General features: G+C 43.8%; 1 protein-coding gene across 1 annotated transcript in view; it reads right to left on the bottom strand.

The window, feature by feature from the left end:
• The window catches only part of myh14 (myosin, heavy chain 14, non-muscle), a gene marked incomplete at both ends in the record, with an annotated part of 100,746 nt that overhangs the window by 28,624 nt on the left and 53,759 nt on the right, over window positions 1–18,363 (bottom strand). Inside the window, 13 exons of the mRNA XM_080748357.1 lie at window positions 600–812; window positions 2,283–2,454; window positions 3,512–3,635; window positions 3,899–4,036; window positions 5,233–5,439; window positions 6,108–6,239; window positions 7,342–7,450; window positions 8,447–8,607; window positions 10,861–10,930; window positions 11,681–11,802; window positions 13,102–13,307; window positions 17,233–17,301; window positions 17,874–17,988. Coding sequence (XP_080604483.1) covers window positions 600–812; window positions 2,283–2,454; window positions 3,512–3,635; window positions 3,899–4,036; window positions 5,233–5,439; window positions 6,108–6,239; window positions 7,342–7,450; window positions 8,447–8,607; window positions 10,861–10,930; window positions 11,681–11,802; window positions 13,102–13,307; window positions 17,233–17,301; window positions 17,874–17,988 — 1,838 coding nt within the window. The remainder of the gene's footprint in view (window positions 1–599; window positions 813–2,282; window positions 2,455–3,511; window positions 3,636–3,898; window positions 4,037–5,232; window positions 5,440–6,107; window positions 6,240–7,341; window positions 7,451–8,446; window positions 8,608–10,860; window positions 10,931–11,680; window positions 11,803–13,101; window positions 13,308–17,232; window positions 17,302–17,873; window positions 17,989–18,363) is intronic.

Below are 18,363 nucleotides of genomic sequence, written 5' to 3'. Positions count from 1 at the left end.
TACAATGTTGAGGTACTTGTACTTTACTTGAGTGTTTCCAATTTTCAGTACTTTTACTTCTACTCCACTAAATCTCAGAGAAAAGGGTTGTGCTTTTACTCCACTACAATTATATGACAACTTAACTACCGGTAGTTACTTTGGAGATTTTGATTATTATTGCAAAGCATGCATAACCCACTACAGTATATGCATTTCGGCCAAAGGATCGGGAGAAATAGAACAGTTTTTTTTTGCCAACGGGGAATACACCACACTCAGTGGCGATTTAAGAATCCCCGGGCCCTGGCACTCCAAATCAAAGGGCCCCCCCGCCACCCCCCGCCCGACCCGAGGCTTTTCTCTTCGCAGATGAGTAAGCCTGGCTACGTGAGGCAAGCCGCGCTGTGAGCTTGTATATCTGCTATTCTTGCATAGCTTCCTTACTTAATTAACTAACTGTGGTGTACCTGAGCTCCTGCTGAGCAGCGGTGGTGTCCAGCGTGTTTATGCTTTAGCCATTGAAAAATAGCAGATATATAAGTTCACAGCGCGGCAGTCACGGCCGTGCTGCGAGCTTGTAGATCTGCTATTTTTGCACTGTGTGTGTCTGTCTCTACCTGAGCTCCTGCTGGGCGGCGGTGGTGTCCAGCGTGTCCTCCAGCTCCGTCCTCAGAGCCTCCAGCTCCTCTCCCAGGTCTCTCCTCTGCTTCTCCGCCCGCTCCCTCATCCCCCGCTCGTTCTCCACCTCCTCCTTCAGCTCAGACACCTGGGACAGCGCCTCCCGCAGGGCGCGCTGCGCCTCCGCGCGCCGCGCCCCCTCCTCCTCCAGCCTGAGGGCCAGGGGGGGACAAAAAGAGTCAGGCATGGTTCGATTCGTCGACTGAAACCGCAACGAAAGATGTTCGCAGAGTAGCTTTTTTTCTTTTTTTTAAGATTTCTTTCTGGGCATTTATGCCTTTATTGATACTAGTCCTTACCCGTTCAAAGATATGAGCTCCGAAATGATGTGCAGTGTGCACACGGTATATGAGGGATGGAAAGTAACTTTAACTGGTACTTGCATGATAATATGTAGGAGCATCAATGTAAGAAATACCCGTTTCGTTTAATGGCTATGTGTGTGTGTGTGTGTGTGTGTGTGTGTGTGTGTGTGTGTGTGTGTGTGTGTGTGTGCGTGCAGCGGTTTGGACCGTGAGACCATCCGCAGAGTAGTCTGTGTTTCTTTTTGAGAGGGTCGGTCCGCCTGAAAAACGCGTTTTGGAACGAAACGGTTACGTTTTGCGCGTTTGTGACGCCCTCTACGGGTGGAATTGGAAATGCTTCTGGGGATTCGTTGAGTAAGCCACCCGCAACCTGTGGCAGAAATTCAGTGTTGACTCGACGTTTTGTTTGTGATTTATGGCTATTGTTTGCAAAACGGGCCCCTCCCGCTAACTTTGGAAGCCCGTTACGAACGAACGGTATGGACTATCAAAATATCCCTTGACTATGTTCATTGCATGGGTTCAGAGATCATGTGTACCCATTCTCGTGACATTTGAAGAAAATATGTAGGAAAAGGAGCAAAAAGTGTGTTTTGGAGAAAATTCCAAATTGCCGGAAAATCTATCCTGACGCAAATGGGCGGGGCCTATATGGGGAGATGCGTATTGACCCAAGGAATCCAGGGAAAAAAGAATTTTAATTTTTCGACCTACGGTTCAAGAGTTACAGGCCGAAACGTAAAGTGGACTGTTATAGCGCCACCATGAGGCCAACTGACAAAGTTATTTTTTATTTAATCCTTGATATCATTATAAATCTCCTCTCAGAGTTTTGTAACTGTAGCCCCTATGGTTTGCGAGAAAAAAAATATTGAATGTGAGTTTTTGCGATTCCCATTATAAGTCAATGGGAAAAATTAATTCACTAATAAATTAATATCAATTAAACGATTTGTGAAAGTGAAAAAAGGGCTTCACAGTTGTGCCAGGTGTGTTCATATGCTAATGGTGATGCGATTTCAGATCAATTGCTCCAGCCACTGAGGAGAAACGCTGTTTCAGACACTCACTCAGACACTCACTCAGACATTTGGTGAATTATATGTTAGATAGTAGACAGACAGGAAATGGGGGAATCTTATGGTATTTAGTCGACTAAAACTAGGAGAGGGCACTTTTTACAGACGGGTAAAAGGGCAGGGGCTCAAGCCCCCTCTGATGTCTATGTGTGCACGTGTGTGTGTGTGTGTGTGTGCGTGCGTGCGTGCGTGCGTGCGTGCGTGCGTGCGTGCGTGCGTGCGTGGTCCTCCTCCTTACCGTCCCTGCAGGGAGGTGATGTCCTTCTCCTTCTGGGCCAGGGACCCCCGCAGCTCGGCGGCCAGGAGGCCCAGGTCAGACAGCTGCTCCTGGGCCTCCTGCGACTCGCTCTCCATGCGCCTCCTCCACTTCTCCTGCTCCAAGCGACCCTGCTCCTCCCGCTTCAGGCGCTCTGCAGGGCACACACACGCACACACACGCACACACATTTCAACTAAATTCGGCAGAGAATCAGCTCAATACATGTTCTGGTAAGTAGATCTGCAATTTTTGGAAAATCTTCATTTTTTTTGCAAGTCTTTGAATATATCTTTTTCAAAGCGAACATTTGTAACTCAAATATTTGCTTCTGGGTGGTCCCTGGAACAACATATTTTGAGATGGGGGTCCGCGGGCCAAATACATGTAATGTTGGGGGTCCTTGACATGAAAAGGTTTGAGAACCACTAATTTCGAAGAAGGATTTAGAAGACATTTATAGAATTGGGTCAAAAATATTCAAATACTTGCACAAATGTACACATAAAATAATGGTTAAAGTGGTTCAAATCTAAGGTGGCACAGATTTGCGTTCAGGCCTAAATGTGTTAAGTGGTTACACAAAAATGGCCTTTGCGTACATGGCAAGTTGCGTCATCATCCAAGGAATCCAGGTAAAATGTTATGGCTTGTATGGCCTACGGGTTCAGTAGCTGTATGCCACATGATCCACCATGATCTAAATAATGAGTTTAATCTGAATCACAGGCTTGGGATCTTACTACTATAATCCGAGAGGTGTCCCTCAATTCGCACAGGAACACTCAAAATCAACTGGGTTTTTGCCCACAATATTCTCCAGAGGCATGGCCACGTTAAAGGCTCTCTTTCCTACCTTCAATAGACTGACATGATGAGTAATTTAACTTTTTTACCAATGTTTTGGAGGACATGCCTCACGTGACATCACAATATCACCGGAGGCATGGACCGTGACATCACAATCCACCGCTCACTTCAAACTGTGTTTGATTTGTTCATACTTGAGGGCCACGTGGGGCTCCCCTTCCTAGATTAAACCATTGTAAATTCATCACTGGAGCAGCGATCTGTAAATCTATGGATGTGACATTGTGTACTGTATCTCTAGTTAGAATTATAGGAGAAATGATTTTGATTCTGATTCCAATAATTCCAATCATTATGAAAAGGAAAGGTAATGGTTGAGATGTGTATATCAGTGTGTTTACCCTCCAGGTCGGCGATGACGGCCTCCTGTTTGTTCTTCAGTTTGTTCAGACTCTTGGTTTTCTCCTCTTCCTCGGTCAGCTGGTCGCTCACTTCACTGAGCCTCTCCTCAAACTGCTTCTTCTCCTGCAGGACAGACAACAATGGAACAGTAAGTATACCGGTACCTCCAGTAACATAAGTATACATAAATGCCTTTGAAAAATTATCCAGAGTTCCAATTAAAAAAACAAACCATCGGTTTGAAGTGGAGCGGTGAATTTGAGCAGCTATACCCTCAAGTGGTGAAAGTGTACTGTACCAAACACACACACACACACACACACACACACACACACACACACACACACACGTGCGCACGCACGCACGCACGCACACACACTCACTACCTTGTTGAGTCTGTCTCTCTGCTCGGCGGTGTTCAGCATGTCAGTCTCCAGACTCTTCACCTTGGTCTCCAGAGTCACCTTCTCCAGTAGGAGGCGCTGTCTGGCTCCCTCCTCCTCCTCGAGCTGCTCCTCCAGGTCCTGGAGGAGAGGAGAGGAGAGGAGAGGAGAGGAGAGGAGAGGAGAGGAGAGGAGAGGAGAGGAGAGGAGAGGAGAGGAGAGGAGAGGAGACTTTTAGATATGGGCTTAATATTGATGACATCAGGGATACCAATATTATTTTATGGACTTTTACATAGGTGAAGTCACCTCTGATATCACCTGTGATGTCACAGTGATGTGTCAAGGGAACCGACCCATAGACTGTAAATATGTGTACACACACAACTTCACGGAGACAAGCTGTTTCTCATGGTAAACTGTGACCGTTGGTCGCAATAATAGAGTGAATGGCCCCACCCCCAGCTATTCAAGTCCACAGTGGCGTTTAGGCTTTTTAGTGGCGTTAAAGCCTGCGGAAGTAGCAGAATCCAGGTGCATTGTGGGGGGAAATCGGCACATGTGGATGTGCAAAAATGTGCTACGTCGAGACATAATTATGTCACGAACGTCACTTGACGTCCATTGAACCCCATAGCAGACCCCAGCGGCGCGTTCTTTTACTTGTGCATGTATTTTTCACTCCGCCTGCAGCTTCAATATGTACAAGCAGGGGCGTCAATTGGGTATGGCAGGGGTATGCAGCTGCCATACCCTGGGTCCAGGAGGGAAAATAAAAGTTACTTTTAAATATAAATCCATGAATGTCTCGTTGTCTATCTGTGCTGGTGTTGTTAAATTACAGTAAAATAACTACAAATGCAAAATTTTACAAAATGGTCACTTTAACAAGGTATTATAATTATATTCTCCACACTTGTATTCTCCCCATCTTGACAAAATGGTAAATTCCCAGGTTCCGCAGGTCAGCTGCACACACAGGTGCAATGCATAATTGTGGCACATTTACTAACATGCCAAGTTTAGCTGCACTTGAACAACCGTTCCAGGCTGCCATATCCAGCCCAAGAAACAGTAGAAACGGGGTAGAAATTGTAATTATTAAAATGAACGTTTCATGCCTGTTGCTAAGGTATGGCAACATGACTGGTGTCTTGCCATACCTTAGCTTTTTCTGAACTGACGCCACTGAGTTCCAGCTTTGGCCACTATGGTCGGCTGCTTCAATATGTACAAGCCGTTCTGGGGGCCTGTTCCAGACACTCCGCCTCCCCATCACACCCGCACCACACAGATCATAGTTAGTTACACATCACAGATCAGTGATTGGTCAAAACCTGCACGTGCTGCTGCATTCGTTTCTTCTCATTGGTCAGCTGCGTGCTCCTCTCCTCCTCCTCCTCCAATCGGCTTTCCAGCTCGCCCAGCACCTCCTCCAGCTCCTGCTTCCTGCTGGCCAGCCTGGCGCGCATCTCCTCCGCCTCGGCAAACAGCTCCGCCTCCGCCTGCAGCTGGTCCGCCAGCACCGCCTTCTCCTCCTGCAGCTGCACGCCAAACAGATGGAGGACTGAGATTAGAACCACCCTGGCCACAATAGCCGATGAAAACGGCATGAACCTACAGACTTAAACTTTATGTTGGTTTGGAGTGAGAAAACAACGTTGCACACAAGTTAATCATCTGGGGACCCGTCAAAATAATTTGAACATACTAATTTTGAACTAGAATGTAAGCAGCTTATCGATGCCAAAGAGAAGTGTTTGGACCTGAGTGTGTTTCCTGTCCAGTCTGTCCTTACCTGGGTGTGTTTCCTGTCCAGTCTGTCCTTACATGGGTGTGTTTCCTGTCCAGTCTGTCCTTACATGGGTGTGTTTCCTGTCCAGTCTGTCCTTACCTGAGTGTGTTTCCTGTCCAGTCTGACCTTACATGGGTGTGTTTCCTGTCCAGTCTGTCCTTACCTGGGTGTGTTTCCTGTCCAGTTTGTCCTTACATGGGTGTGTTTCCTGTCCAGTCTGTCCTTACCTGGGTGTGTTTCCTGTCCAGTCTGTCCTTACATGGGTGTGTTTCCTGTCCAGTTTGTCCTTACATGGGTGTGTTTCCTGTCCAGTCTGTCCTTACCTGGGTGTGTTTCCTGTCCAGTTTGTCCTTACCTGGGTGTGTTTGCAGTCCAGGTCCACATAGTCCTGCGTCACCAGGCCCAGTCTGTCCTTACCTGCGTGTGTTTGCGGTCCAGGTCCACATAGTCCTGCGTCACCAGGCCCAGTTTGTCCTTAGCGTTCTTCAGCTCCGCCTCCCTGATCTGGATCTCCTCGTCCTGCCGGGTCACCTGCAGCAGGGGCTTCACCTGGAGGTCACAGGGCAAGGGGCAAAGGTCACCTGAGTGCCAGCCGTAAATTGCAAAATATATTCCTATTATTGATCAGCCGTCACATCAGGGCGACTGCACGTTTCACCACGTTAAAGCTGCATTTCATTGCCTTTTTTGGTAAATAAAATATTATGTTGACAAGTGAAACACATTCCTGAATAATATAATGTGTCCTGTGCCAAGTATCCTGAGAAAGTAAATACATTACTGTACAAATTAATGTGTCTTGTACCTTAGTGAAACATGTTACTATATAATGTAATATGTCCAGTACCTTAGTGAAAATGAAACATGTATAATGTAATATGTCCTGTACCTTAGTGAAAATGAAACATGTATAATGTCATATGTCCAGTACCTTAGTGAAACATGTTACTGTATAATGTAATATGTCCAGTACCTTAGTGAAACATGTTACTGTATAATGTAATATGTCCTGTACCTTAGTGAAAATGAAACATGTATAATGTCATATGTCCAGTACCTTAGTGAAACATGTTACTGTATAATGTAATATGTCCAGTACCTTAGTGAAACATGTTACTGTATAATGTAATATGTCCTGTACCTTAGTGAAAATGAAACATGTATAATGTAATATGTCCAGTACCTTAGTGAAACATGTTACTGTATAATGTAATATGTCCAGTACCTTAGTGAAACATGTTACTGTATAATGTCATATGTCCAGTACCTTAGTGAAAATGAAACATGTATTATTGAATATGTCCAGTACCTTAGTGAAACATGTTACTGTATAAAGTAATATGTCCAGTACCTTAGTAGTGAAACATGTTACTGTATAATGTAATATGTCCTGTACCTTAGTGAAAATGAAACATGTATAATGTCATATGTCCAGTACCTTAGTGAAACATGTTACTGTATAAAGTAATATGTCCAGTACCTTAGTAGTGAAACATGTTACTGTATAATGTAATATGTCCTGTACCTTAGTGAAAATGAAACATGTATAATGTCATATGTCCAGTACCTTAGTGAAACATGTTACTGTATAATGTAATATGTCCAGTACCTTAGTGAAAATGAAACATGTATAATGTAATATGTCCAGTACCTTAGTGAACAGCCTCCACCATTGCCAGTTCCTGAGTTTGAGGTAGGCAGCACAGTTTCTCTGCATCACTCTGAGAGCGCTGAGCTGCTGTTGTTTCTTTAGATAGGCCCTGAACGGAGACAGGGATACAGCAATGTACAACAAATACATAAATAATACATACATAATTAAATACATGAAATGTGTGTGGAAAAATTAGCATGTACATATACTGTATGGCTTTTGACTCTATTGCGTGGTCTTTATATGTAGGACCTTGCTGAATTTCTCATGTGCGTCATGTCAGATGTCACTAGTGTCAACAATACATATCACTGCAGCTTTTGGATTTAATAAATAAAGTGATTCTGTTACTCAAAAGCAAAATATTTCTTTGGGGAAAAATAAATAAGGCCTGTCTTGGGTCTTCTTAGACAAACAAGGCAACTTAGAGGTGTGCATAATTGAGCTACGAGGCTGTGTTTCACACATAGACTGTAAGGTTTCACAATCTTGTTTTGAAGCTTTGAGCACCCTCTGGTGGACTAATACAGCAAGGACTCAAGACAGGCAGGGAGTTTTAACTTTTTTAGTAAAAAGATAAAAGCTAATTCATATTTTAGTAAAACCAGTGTGTCAAACGGCATAGTGAAAACAAAAGCCCACTATATACCTGTTAAAGGTCCAATCTAAGACAGATTTTGAAGTGAACACAGTGTATTATTCACTTACATTATTAAAAGTTTTGATTTGTAGATGAAAATTTAAACTTTTCTATCCCATCATAAATCAAAAATGTAGGTCTGATTATTAACATTACATTATGTAAACAAGCCTATTGCATCCCCCAAACACGGTTTAGATTAATTCCAGAAAATAATATGCTTCCATTGCTTTTTTTTTTCTTTCTTAATGCTTTGGTGTATATCCATTTGTAACTCTGAGATTGTAAAAAAGAAGTCACCGAATCCATTTCAGGTGTTTTGACACCTGGGCAAGTAGAACATGGCCTGTACTTGTCCTACGGGCAGGTGCCTCTGAGACCTTAGTGTCAACCCCTGCATTTGGTTACATGTGCACACTCTCAGAGATAAATGAATTGGGTCCCCATTGTAAGTGATCGTACCTGCGGGCCAGGTAACCCCTGGAGGCGCTCTGGAAGCGGATGATGGTGTCTGTGATCTTCAGGTCTCTCTCCTCCTCCAGGTGAGCCAGCACTCCGGCCCTGAAGAACACTTTGCTCTGACCCACGCGGAACAGGTTCCTGTCCAGCTCCAACGCACTGATCTACAAACACATATCATACCAACGTTGATACTTTCAGAATGTTCAGAAATCTACATCTACAGTACATCTACAAGCTTGGTTATTCTCACAATTTATGAAAAAAGGATTAGGTCAAGGGTTCCCAAACTTTTTCCCAAACTCAATTCCAAGTGCTTGTCAGGGTGGGGGGTCCCCAGTTCAAATGATTATTTTGGGGGTTCTGGGGTCTCCATTTCAAATATGATTATTTTGGGGAGTCACGGCCTGAAAAGGTTGAGAACCACTGGTCTAGACATGTCAAGGCTATGTTGGACCATGGGTTAACAGCTGCTCATTGTGTGAAACACTGGAGGATGGAGTCAGTGTGGACGGTCCTGTGTGTCTGCTTTGGACCTCAGTGTGCCACTTACACACCGAATGCCACCATAACAAACCTGAAATAGAGAGATGGGTGTGACCTGTTCCACAGTGAGGCTTTAAAGCTAAAATCTGGGACTTATTTAAAATGTTCAAAAATATAATTAGTACGGCACATCTGCAGTGGTTGGAGATGGTCTCCCTTGTATTGATTATCTCCCTTGTCTAACGATATAGTAACTGAATCGAAAAATCTATTTTATTTTGCAATGATCTACTATATCGATATGCAAAAAGCATATATCGTGCTGTTTAGGCTTTGTATCGTATCAGTATCATTTTACAATGCAGATAATCGGTATCAAATTGTTTTGCAGTGCAAATAATTGATTGTATGGAAACTAACTATTCTTGCCTTTGTATTTAGCAATTTTAAGAAGGAAAATTAAAAAAGAGGGGTCTAATTACTTTTCCATTCCATATAGCTACTCTTGGTCTATCGATAAATGTGTGTAATCTCTGTGTTCGGTGCGGGTTCGTCCATACTGTATGTGTTGAAATATATAATGTCCATAACAAGTATATGTGTCCCAATTTGGCTGGGAGCCAGTCATTGGATTTTTATTCATTTTAATTTTTTCATAGCTACAAAATGATATATTGGTTGTGGAGATTGACCCAACAGTTTTGAAGATATGGCTTATAGAATGATGCCATGCTGAAATACTACTTTTGAGATATTCAAGTTCTAAATAAATGTTTAACCTGCAAATGACCTGACGATCTCTCACATTAATTAAAAATCACACTCGTGTGAACTGAGCGGTGGTGTGTGTGTGTGTGTGTGTGTGTGTGTGTGTGTGTGTGTGTGTGTGTGTGTGTGTGTGTGTGTGTGTGTGTGTGCAACAGCGCCCCTCCCTTAACATGTGTGGTCAGAAAAGGTTACTGCAGGCTACAGACAGACAGACAGACACGGAGACAGACAGACAGACAGACCCACACACACGGCCACGTATAGGAGCGTTGTGACCACCGCTCAAAAAAGTCTTATTTACATGCAGAGTTAAGCTCTGGCGTTTAAGTGAAATGTAGCCTGAAATTTATGAAATGCTTTAGTGGCTTTATCACATTTTAGTGAAAAAAAAAAAAAAAGTATTTTCAGTCCCTGTCTAAAGCTGTACTTTCCGAGATGACTGGCTCTCAGTGAGATTGGGACACATATGCTTGAGAATCACTTATTTATATACATAATAATCGATTCTTCTCTTAAAAACATGCATTATTGACACGTTTCACGCAGATTTAATTTATTTGCTAAATAGTTACTATATCGATTTTAAATCATTGAATCGAATCGTATCGTATCGCCATTAATGATTCAATACCGTCTATGTATCGTATCGTCAACCATGTATTGTGATTGCGACTGTCAGGTCACAGTTACTATCAAAACCTCCAACGGCTGTCTGTCAGTCAGTCAGTCAGTCAGTCAGTCAGTCAGTCAGTCAGTCACGTCACATCACATCACATCACGTCACACTTTTCCCCTACTCATATCTCTGCCACCGTTGCCCTGATCCATCCCAAACGTTGCACACACACTCCTTGGCTGCCAAACCACAACCTCTCATTTCTCACATGGCCCTCTTTTAGCGCCACCATGAGGCCGACACTGCTTCTACAGAAAGCGCTACACAGTATCTCTAAAGTCATGTCATCAACATGGATCTGTCCCATTTCCCATATTCCCTCCTGATTGGCTACCATTGCCTTCCAAAGTTGGTGTATGCGACCCGACGGTCGCTTATCTCCCGATTAGGGAGTCTTACTGGTAGTATCTATAGGTCTTAAGTGGTTGAGCAAGAGACAAAACTCGGGGGTGTCACTGTAACAGATACACGTGTGACACTGACTCACCATGAGCTCTGATGCGTGTTTTCCGTCCATGAAGGTGCGAGGAATGGCGTTGGGCGTCAGGATCTCATACCTGTGGAGCAGACACGGGTATAATGTGTTTGTGAGAGAGAGAAAACACCCCGTGTCCCACGCACATGTGACACAGAGAATGTCGGTAAAATGTACTGTAACGTGTATGAATGTGTGTGTGTATCTCCCTGCTCTGGCTGCACATAACCTTGATGCATGAAAACTGTTACACTCTTTTCACCTGTGCATATTTTGTTCCGATTGTATTGTATTGTATTGTGTATACTTCTGCTTTGGCAATGTAAACGCATGTTTTCTCATGCCAATAAAGCCCATTGAATTGAAAAATGTAATTGTATGTGCGCGCGCGCGTGTGTGCGTGTGCGTGTGCGCGTGTGCGTGTGTGTGTGTGTGTGTGTGTGTGTGTGTGTGCGTGTGTGCGTGTGTGTGTGTGCCTGTGTGCACAGAGACACAGGGAGCCGTAGCTTAGTGCAGTGGTTCTCAACCTGTGGGCCACTGGCTTAGTGGACAGAGAGGCCTTCTGTTAATCAGAAGGTCACTGGTTCGTGTTACGAACACGGTCTATGTGTCGATAATATGTCCCCGTCCCGAGCAAGAACACTTAACCCCTAACTGCTCCCCCCAAGCATCCATCATGAGTCATGACCATCTGAGCAGTCATCAGCTGGGTGAAGCTGACACACATAGGGCTGTCACGATTATGACATTTTACATGACGATAAATTGTCACTCAAATAATTGCGATTATCGATTGAATTGGGTTTTTTGTCATTGACAATTACACACACACCTCTGTCTGAACTCCTGGAAGGGGATGCGGTTTGGGAAGCCCTGCCGGCAGATGCGGATCCCCTCCAGGACACCGTTACACCTCAACTGGTCCAGGACCAGGTGAGGACTCAGCTTACCAGCCTGGGGAGGGACAGACAGACAGGCCCAGAGAGAGAGAGGAAGAGAGAGAGAGAGAGAGGGGGTGGGAGAGAAAAGGAAGAGAAAAAGATAAAGGGGGTTTGACATAGAGAGAGAGAGATGAGAGAGAGTGGGGGATAAATGTTGCATGTTAATTGTTATGCTCGTTCTAATAATACAAGTGTAATTGTCTCCCTTTATCCTCCAATGGCCATTCATGTTTCATTCTCTCATCCTTTCCTTCCATCAATACTCCCTCTCCTCCTACTCCTACTCCTCCCTTTCTCTCATCTCTCATCTCATCTCTTTCTCCTTCTCTCTGCCCTCAACTGTAGTCTGGGGTTTCCCAGAAGGTTGGCACATCTCTTTCCTGTTTCTGTATTTTCCCATTCCTTCCGAGCAGCAGATTTGAACTGGAAACTAGTGTATAAAGTCTATTTCCACGCCAATCTAAACAAAGCTATAGGGGAAACGGAACCAGAACAGGAAACAGGTACTCTATACCTTTTTGGATACCGAGGACTACAGTTATGCACAGAGCCTATTATACCTTAGAACCCTGGTTCTCAACCTTTTCTGGATCAGGGCCCACTCGACACTAGGGCTGTCACAATTATTACATAATCGTCTAATCGTGATTATTTGACATTATCGCAATTATTTTGTCATAATCGTCATAATCGTGAATGTTGAAAAAATTTCAGAAATAGTGGAAATAGCAGATCTACAAGCTCACAACGCGTCGCATCGCGACGCGTTGTGAGCTTGTAGATCGGCTATTTCCACTATCAATGTTATTTCTTAAGTAGTAAGTTGTCAAATATGTCAGTAATGTATTTGTATATTTAGGTTATGTGTCATATCTGCCATGTGCAACTTCAAAGCCTAAAAGCCAAACAGAAATGTAATTATCAACGACAAATACACAATTAAATCGTTAATCGCCAATTATTTGAGTGACAATTAATCGTCATGTAAAATTTCATATCGTGACAGCCCTACTCGACACGGCAGATGAAAGTGGTCAGATGGGTGGGCCCGCGTGCATTTTCAGCATATATACTCAATCAATCAATTGTGCTCTGGCTCGAATCAGTGGAACTCACATCCATAGCATACTCTCATATGTCTGTATCACAATGAAAACTATTTTTTTCAAGGTTTTAAAGAACATATTTTTAATCATTAAAAAAGAAAATGTTTTGTCAATTATTTGGGGGCCCACTTAATATGAATAAAAACTTCTCATCCCTGTGTCTTTCCCTCCCTCTCCCTCCCTCTCTCTCTCTCTCTCTCTCTCACCCTCTTCTCGTGGTTGGGGATGATGCATCGCAGGAAGTTGGGGTTGGTGTTGCGCAGCGTGGCCATCAGCTTGGTGAGGGACTCCTTGTGCAGCTGCCCCACCGTGCGGAACATTCCCTTCTTGGTCTTCAGACCGGCCGCGCCGAACGGCAGCGGGGCGCTGTTCTCCCCCGAGGACACCTGGTCCAGGCCCACGATCCTCTCCACTGAACACACACGCGCGCGCACACACACACACACACACACACACACACACACACACGTGCGCGCACGCACACACACACACACACACACACACACACACACACACACACACACACAGGCACGCACACACACACACACACACAAGGTACGTTTCTAAGTTCTCTGTGATTCTCAGTGATTAACCCAAGAATTATGTTATACTTTAGCTATTGAAAAATAGCAGATATACAGCGAGTGCCGCGCTGCGAGCTTGTAGATCTGCTATTTTTTGAAAAGTAATGAAAATGTTGTGCAAATCTTTGAATATATGTATTTTTAGAGCAAACATTTGTAACTGGAGGTCTATATAATAAATATTTTGAAATGGGTGTCTGTGGTAACCTGACTTTGCCAGATGGTGGCAGCATTGCTATGCAAGCTGCACCATCTGGAATTCGCTCCTAACTAACTGTAGGAGGCTATTTAGCAGGTGATTCGATGGGGCTGCCTGTCTATCACAGGCACAGGCCAGTCTCAGCACAGATATAAAAAGCTAGATACCTCCTCCGCCGCTGCAGTTCATTGGCGCGACTGGTCAAACAGGACTGGCGGAAGTGCGTAACTGTGGAACTGCGGAAGGCACTCTGCCCCCTCCAATGGGAAAGAGGGAGTCCCGCCAGTCCTGCATCTGATCGGCCTACCGAGCATCCCATTCTGTGACGCACAATGAAGAGTCCTTCAGAATTCCCAAGAGCCCCACCTCAGAATTTCGGAGGCTTGCATAGAGTTATAGGGAGGCTTGCCAGTCCTCTTTGACCAACGCCCCACACCGTAGGAGGTATCTAGCTTTTTATATCTGCGAGTCTCAGCGCTACAGTGCTGATAGAGCCCGCCCGTAGCTGCCGCTGATTGGTCCGGACTGGAACTTTAGCGGCCCCAGATGTTTGCAGGATGCTACGCATTGCTGCCACCATCTGGCAGAGTCAGGTTATGTCCGTGGCCAAATACATGTCATTTTGGGAGTCACTGACTTGAAAAGGTTTCAGCACCACTGACATCGAAACATAGGTTTTTTCAAAAAACCTTAGAAGGATTTAGAAGACACTTATAGAATCGTGTCAAAATATTCAAATACTTGCACACATTTTCACGATTTTTCAAAGAGTGCTGCGCTGTGAGCTTGTAGATCTACTATTTCTAATAGTTCAAGCATAAAATAATGCATAATAATGCGTACCCGGTCTAAATGGGTTAATCGATCTCTGTTTTATCAAGTACAGGCAGACAGACAGACAGACAGACAGACAGACAGACAGACAGACAGACAGAGTGTTTGACAAAACAGGGTTTGGAGAGAGCATAGTCTGTGCGCTGCGGGACGACCATGTTTGTTCCACGCCATCGTTTCACATGCATCGTGTGAACAACAGACACTGTCTGTCGCCCCGGGGGTCTTTGGAGCCAATATGGAGACGGACCTGTTTGCCAAACTCCCCTGCTGTGGTCTGTCTGTGTGTCTGTGTGTGTGTGTGTGTGTGTGTGTGTGTGTGCGTGTGCGTGTGCGTGTGCGTGTGCGTGTGCGTGTGTGTGTGTAGCGATGCTGAAGTGATAGAAGACGGAATCTGGACAGTGGACACCATTCAGGATCACACAACACATACTGTACTGTACAACCACCGGTTCTCAACGTGGGGTCCAGGGACCCCCAGTGGTCCTCGGAGGCGCTCCAGGGGGTCTCCAGTGTATATGATTGAGAGTTAGGTACCAAATGGACCTTTACGTCTCTGTAACTCTGTGAGTGTGCAAATGTACATTTGTAAATGTGTACACTTGCAGAGTTCACACTGTGTGTGTGTGTGTGTGTGTGTGTGTGTGTGTGTGTGTGTGTGTGTGTGTGTGTGTGTGTGTGTGTGTGTGTGTGCGTGTGCGTGTGCGTGTGCACGTGCACGTGATCTTCTTGAAAGCAATGTGTATGATGTAGTAGAGATTACACTGTACTGTAGTCTAGTGGAATCTCTCAAGGCAACTATCTCTCCCACATTCAGACTGAGTTTGTAAGAAGCTGTCCTCTACTCTTCAGAACGGAAGGGTATTCGACCAATCATGTGTTCATGAAAATGAATTAATTTGAACAAATCGTACTTTATTTATGTTAATGGCCAATGCATAAAAAAGAGCGATAGTCTTTAACCCATTTAGGCCTAGAATTATTGAATGCTTTAACCAGTGAAAAATAGCAGATATACAAGCTCACAGCGCGGCACCGAGTGCCGCGCTGCGAGCTTGTAGATCTGCTATTTTTGAAAAAGTCGTGAAAATGTGCGCAAATCTTTGAATGTATTTTCAAAGCGAACGTTTGTAACTCAAATTTTGCTTCTGGGTGGTCCCTGGAACTAGATATTTTGAAATGGGGGTCCGTGGCCAAATATATATCATTTTGGGGGTCCTTCACATGAAAAGGTTTGAGCACCACTGACATACAGTAGCAGTCTCTCAAGAACAGACTAACTGAGCTCCAGTTAAGTGAAAAGGGCCTTTTCTTTGACGATGGCTGGCCAGATTGCTGACATAGAAACATAGGGTTTTTCCAAAAATCTTAGAAGGATTCAAAAGACACTTATAGAATCGGGTCAAAATTCTAATTTTCACGATTTTTCAAAAATAGCAGATCTACAAGCTCGCAGTAGCTGTGAGCTTGTATATCTGCTATTTTTTTACATTTAAAGCATAAAATATTGCGTCATAATGTGTATAATGTGTAAATGGGTTAAAATAGCTTTTTGAATTTCCAAAAGCAGCTAGCTAGACTTTGACTCATTTGGTTTCTTTCTAGGAGTTCTACATTTTGCCAGACTGCACAGGCAAAACAGAAGTGGGGATTTTACATGAAATTTTTTTTTTACTCATTTTCAAAGCTCCCCCAGTACAGACTCAGGCAGAAGCGTTTGAAAATTGTGGGAGCCAAGATGTCTGTCTTGTGAGACTCCTTATGATGTGAGTTTATCTTGACACGTATGCTAAACTAATTTCTGAAGCAGTGTTTCCTAAACAATGGATTGTGACCGATTTTGTGTTTGTATTGTATGGGTCGTGAGCAAATATCCAACCCCTGTTCTAAAGAAACAAGGAGACATTTCTCTGATCTTGAAGTAATGTTGAGCCACACCACACAAACACAGCAATGCACTGCACTACAAACAACACAGAGCAAAGAGCAAACATACACGATGGCAGCTAAGAATATGAATGGCGAACAGTTATGGCAAAATGCTAACTAACAAACAAACAAAGACACGCCATTCCAAAACCGGGCACACAAAGAATGAAGGAGGAACGGGGAAGCGAGAAGGAGACGCTAATTTATACTTCATTGCCGCTTGAATATGACTTTGAACTGAAGAACGTAATTTGTTTCTCTACGTCAGGGGTCTTCAACAGGGGGGTCCGGGGGGTCCTCAGAGTTACTACAGGGGGTCCTCCAAATTTTCCAAACCTTTTTATATTAACAACTTGAACCCTAGAGTCCATATTCTGATAACTCTAGCCAAAAATAGCCGATCTACAAGCTCACAACGCCTCGCAGCGCGAGGCGTTGTGAGCTTGTAGATCAGCTATTTTCGGCAAAGAGGTTTGGTGTAGAGGGGAAAAAGAGCAGACTAAGTACAGAGTAAAAGGTCAAGTTTATTAGGTAAGTTTATTAACGGCTCAAGTGGCTAAATAACTGAAAACACAAATTGACAATAATCCAAAATACACTGATGATGGTGCTGTCAAATGATGAAAATATATGGAATCTATGAAAAGGTTGTGGGGGTCCCTGCTTCATCTCAGTCTCAACTAAGGGGTCCTTGGCGTGAAAACGTTGAAGACCCCTGCTCTACGTCTAAGTGACGTGGCCGTGCGACAGTGACGTTTAAATTAGGCTTAATAAGGAGGAGAGGAACCTACTGTCGGAGCCATTAGCTTGTAGCGTGGCATAGGAGTCAAAGAAGTAGACACGAGGAAGAGTCTGAATGTCTGAGACCACAGGAGGAAGGAGGAACACACACAGAGAGAAAGCAGGAAAGATTAGAGAACAGAATGAAAGAAGAAAGGAAAGAGGAATGGAGAAGAGAAGAGAAGAGAAGAGAAGAGAAGAGAAGAGAAGAGAAGAGAAGAGAAGAGAAGAGAAGAGAAGAGGTTTACACCGCATTGGCAAAAAAGTAAGAAAGAATAGAACCCAGTAAAAGGGAGAGGTGAACAGAGGAGAGAACAAGAAGGGAGAGAAACAGAGCGATGAGCGAGCAGCGAGTGAAAGTAGTTGATTCATAGGGAAAGAGAGGAGAGATAAGCAGTGTTATTATGAGTTATATTATATGAGTTGAACTGGGAGACAAAGGTTTATAGGGTACATAATACTAGAGATTAGATAAATTAAAACAAAAATACACTCAATGTATGATTATTCTATTCTACTAGTCTAGTGAAAATATATTTAATATTATTTCTATTATTTTCTTTCCTGTTGCTTCTGCTTTGCTGCTTCCCAGAACGGTGATTTAATAAATGAACAGTGATAATAATTCTTATATTGTGGTATCATATCTTACCCTCTCTCCAGAGCTCAGAGATGAAGTGATCAGAGGATTGGTGGAGGAGAGACGCCACGTTGTCATTCAGTGGATCCATGTTCTTCACCAACCAATCATCTGCCTTATAGTCCACCTGGGGGCGGGACAAGAAGAGGAGAGGAGAGATGGAGATACAAATTGTGAGACAGCATTAAACAGCTGTCGTACGGCAGCACAACACAAACGTCTACAATACATACAGCATACCGTAGTTTTCATTCAATTATTTTAAGGCATATCCTACTATTATAACCAGTAAGACGCCCTAAGGGCGAGAGGCGACTGTTAGGGCGCGTGTTATTGCCCTATTACACTTATTACACTATTACACGTATTGGCCTAATACACTATTAAACTTATTACACTATTACACTTATTACACTATTACACTATTACACGTATTGCCCTATTACACAATGACACTATTACACTTATTCAACTATTACACTTATTGCCCTATTACACTATG

This window comes from Nannobrachium achirus (genome assembly GCF_963921795.1).
Source record: "Nannobrachium achirus genome assembly, chromosome: 2".
Lineage (NCBI taxonomy): Eukaryota > Metazoa > Chordata > Actinopteri > Myctophiformes > Myctophidae > Nannobrachium > Nannobrachium achirus.
Note: the sequence above shows the minus strand (reverse complement) of the source record. Positions and strands in the feature narration are given on the sequence as shown.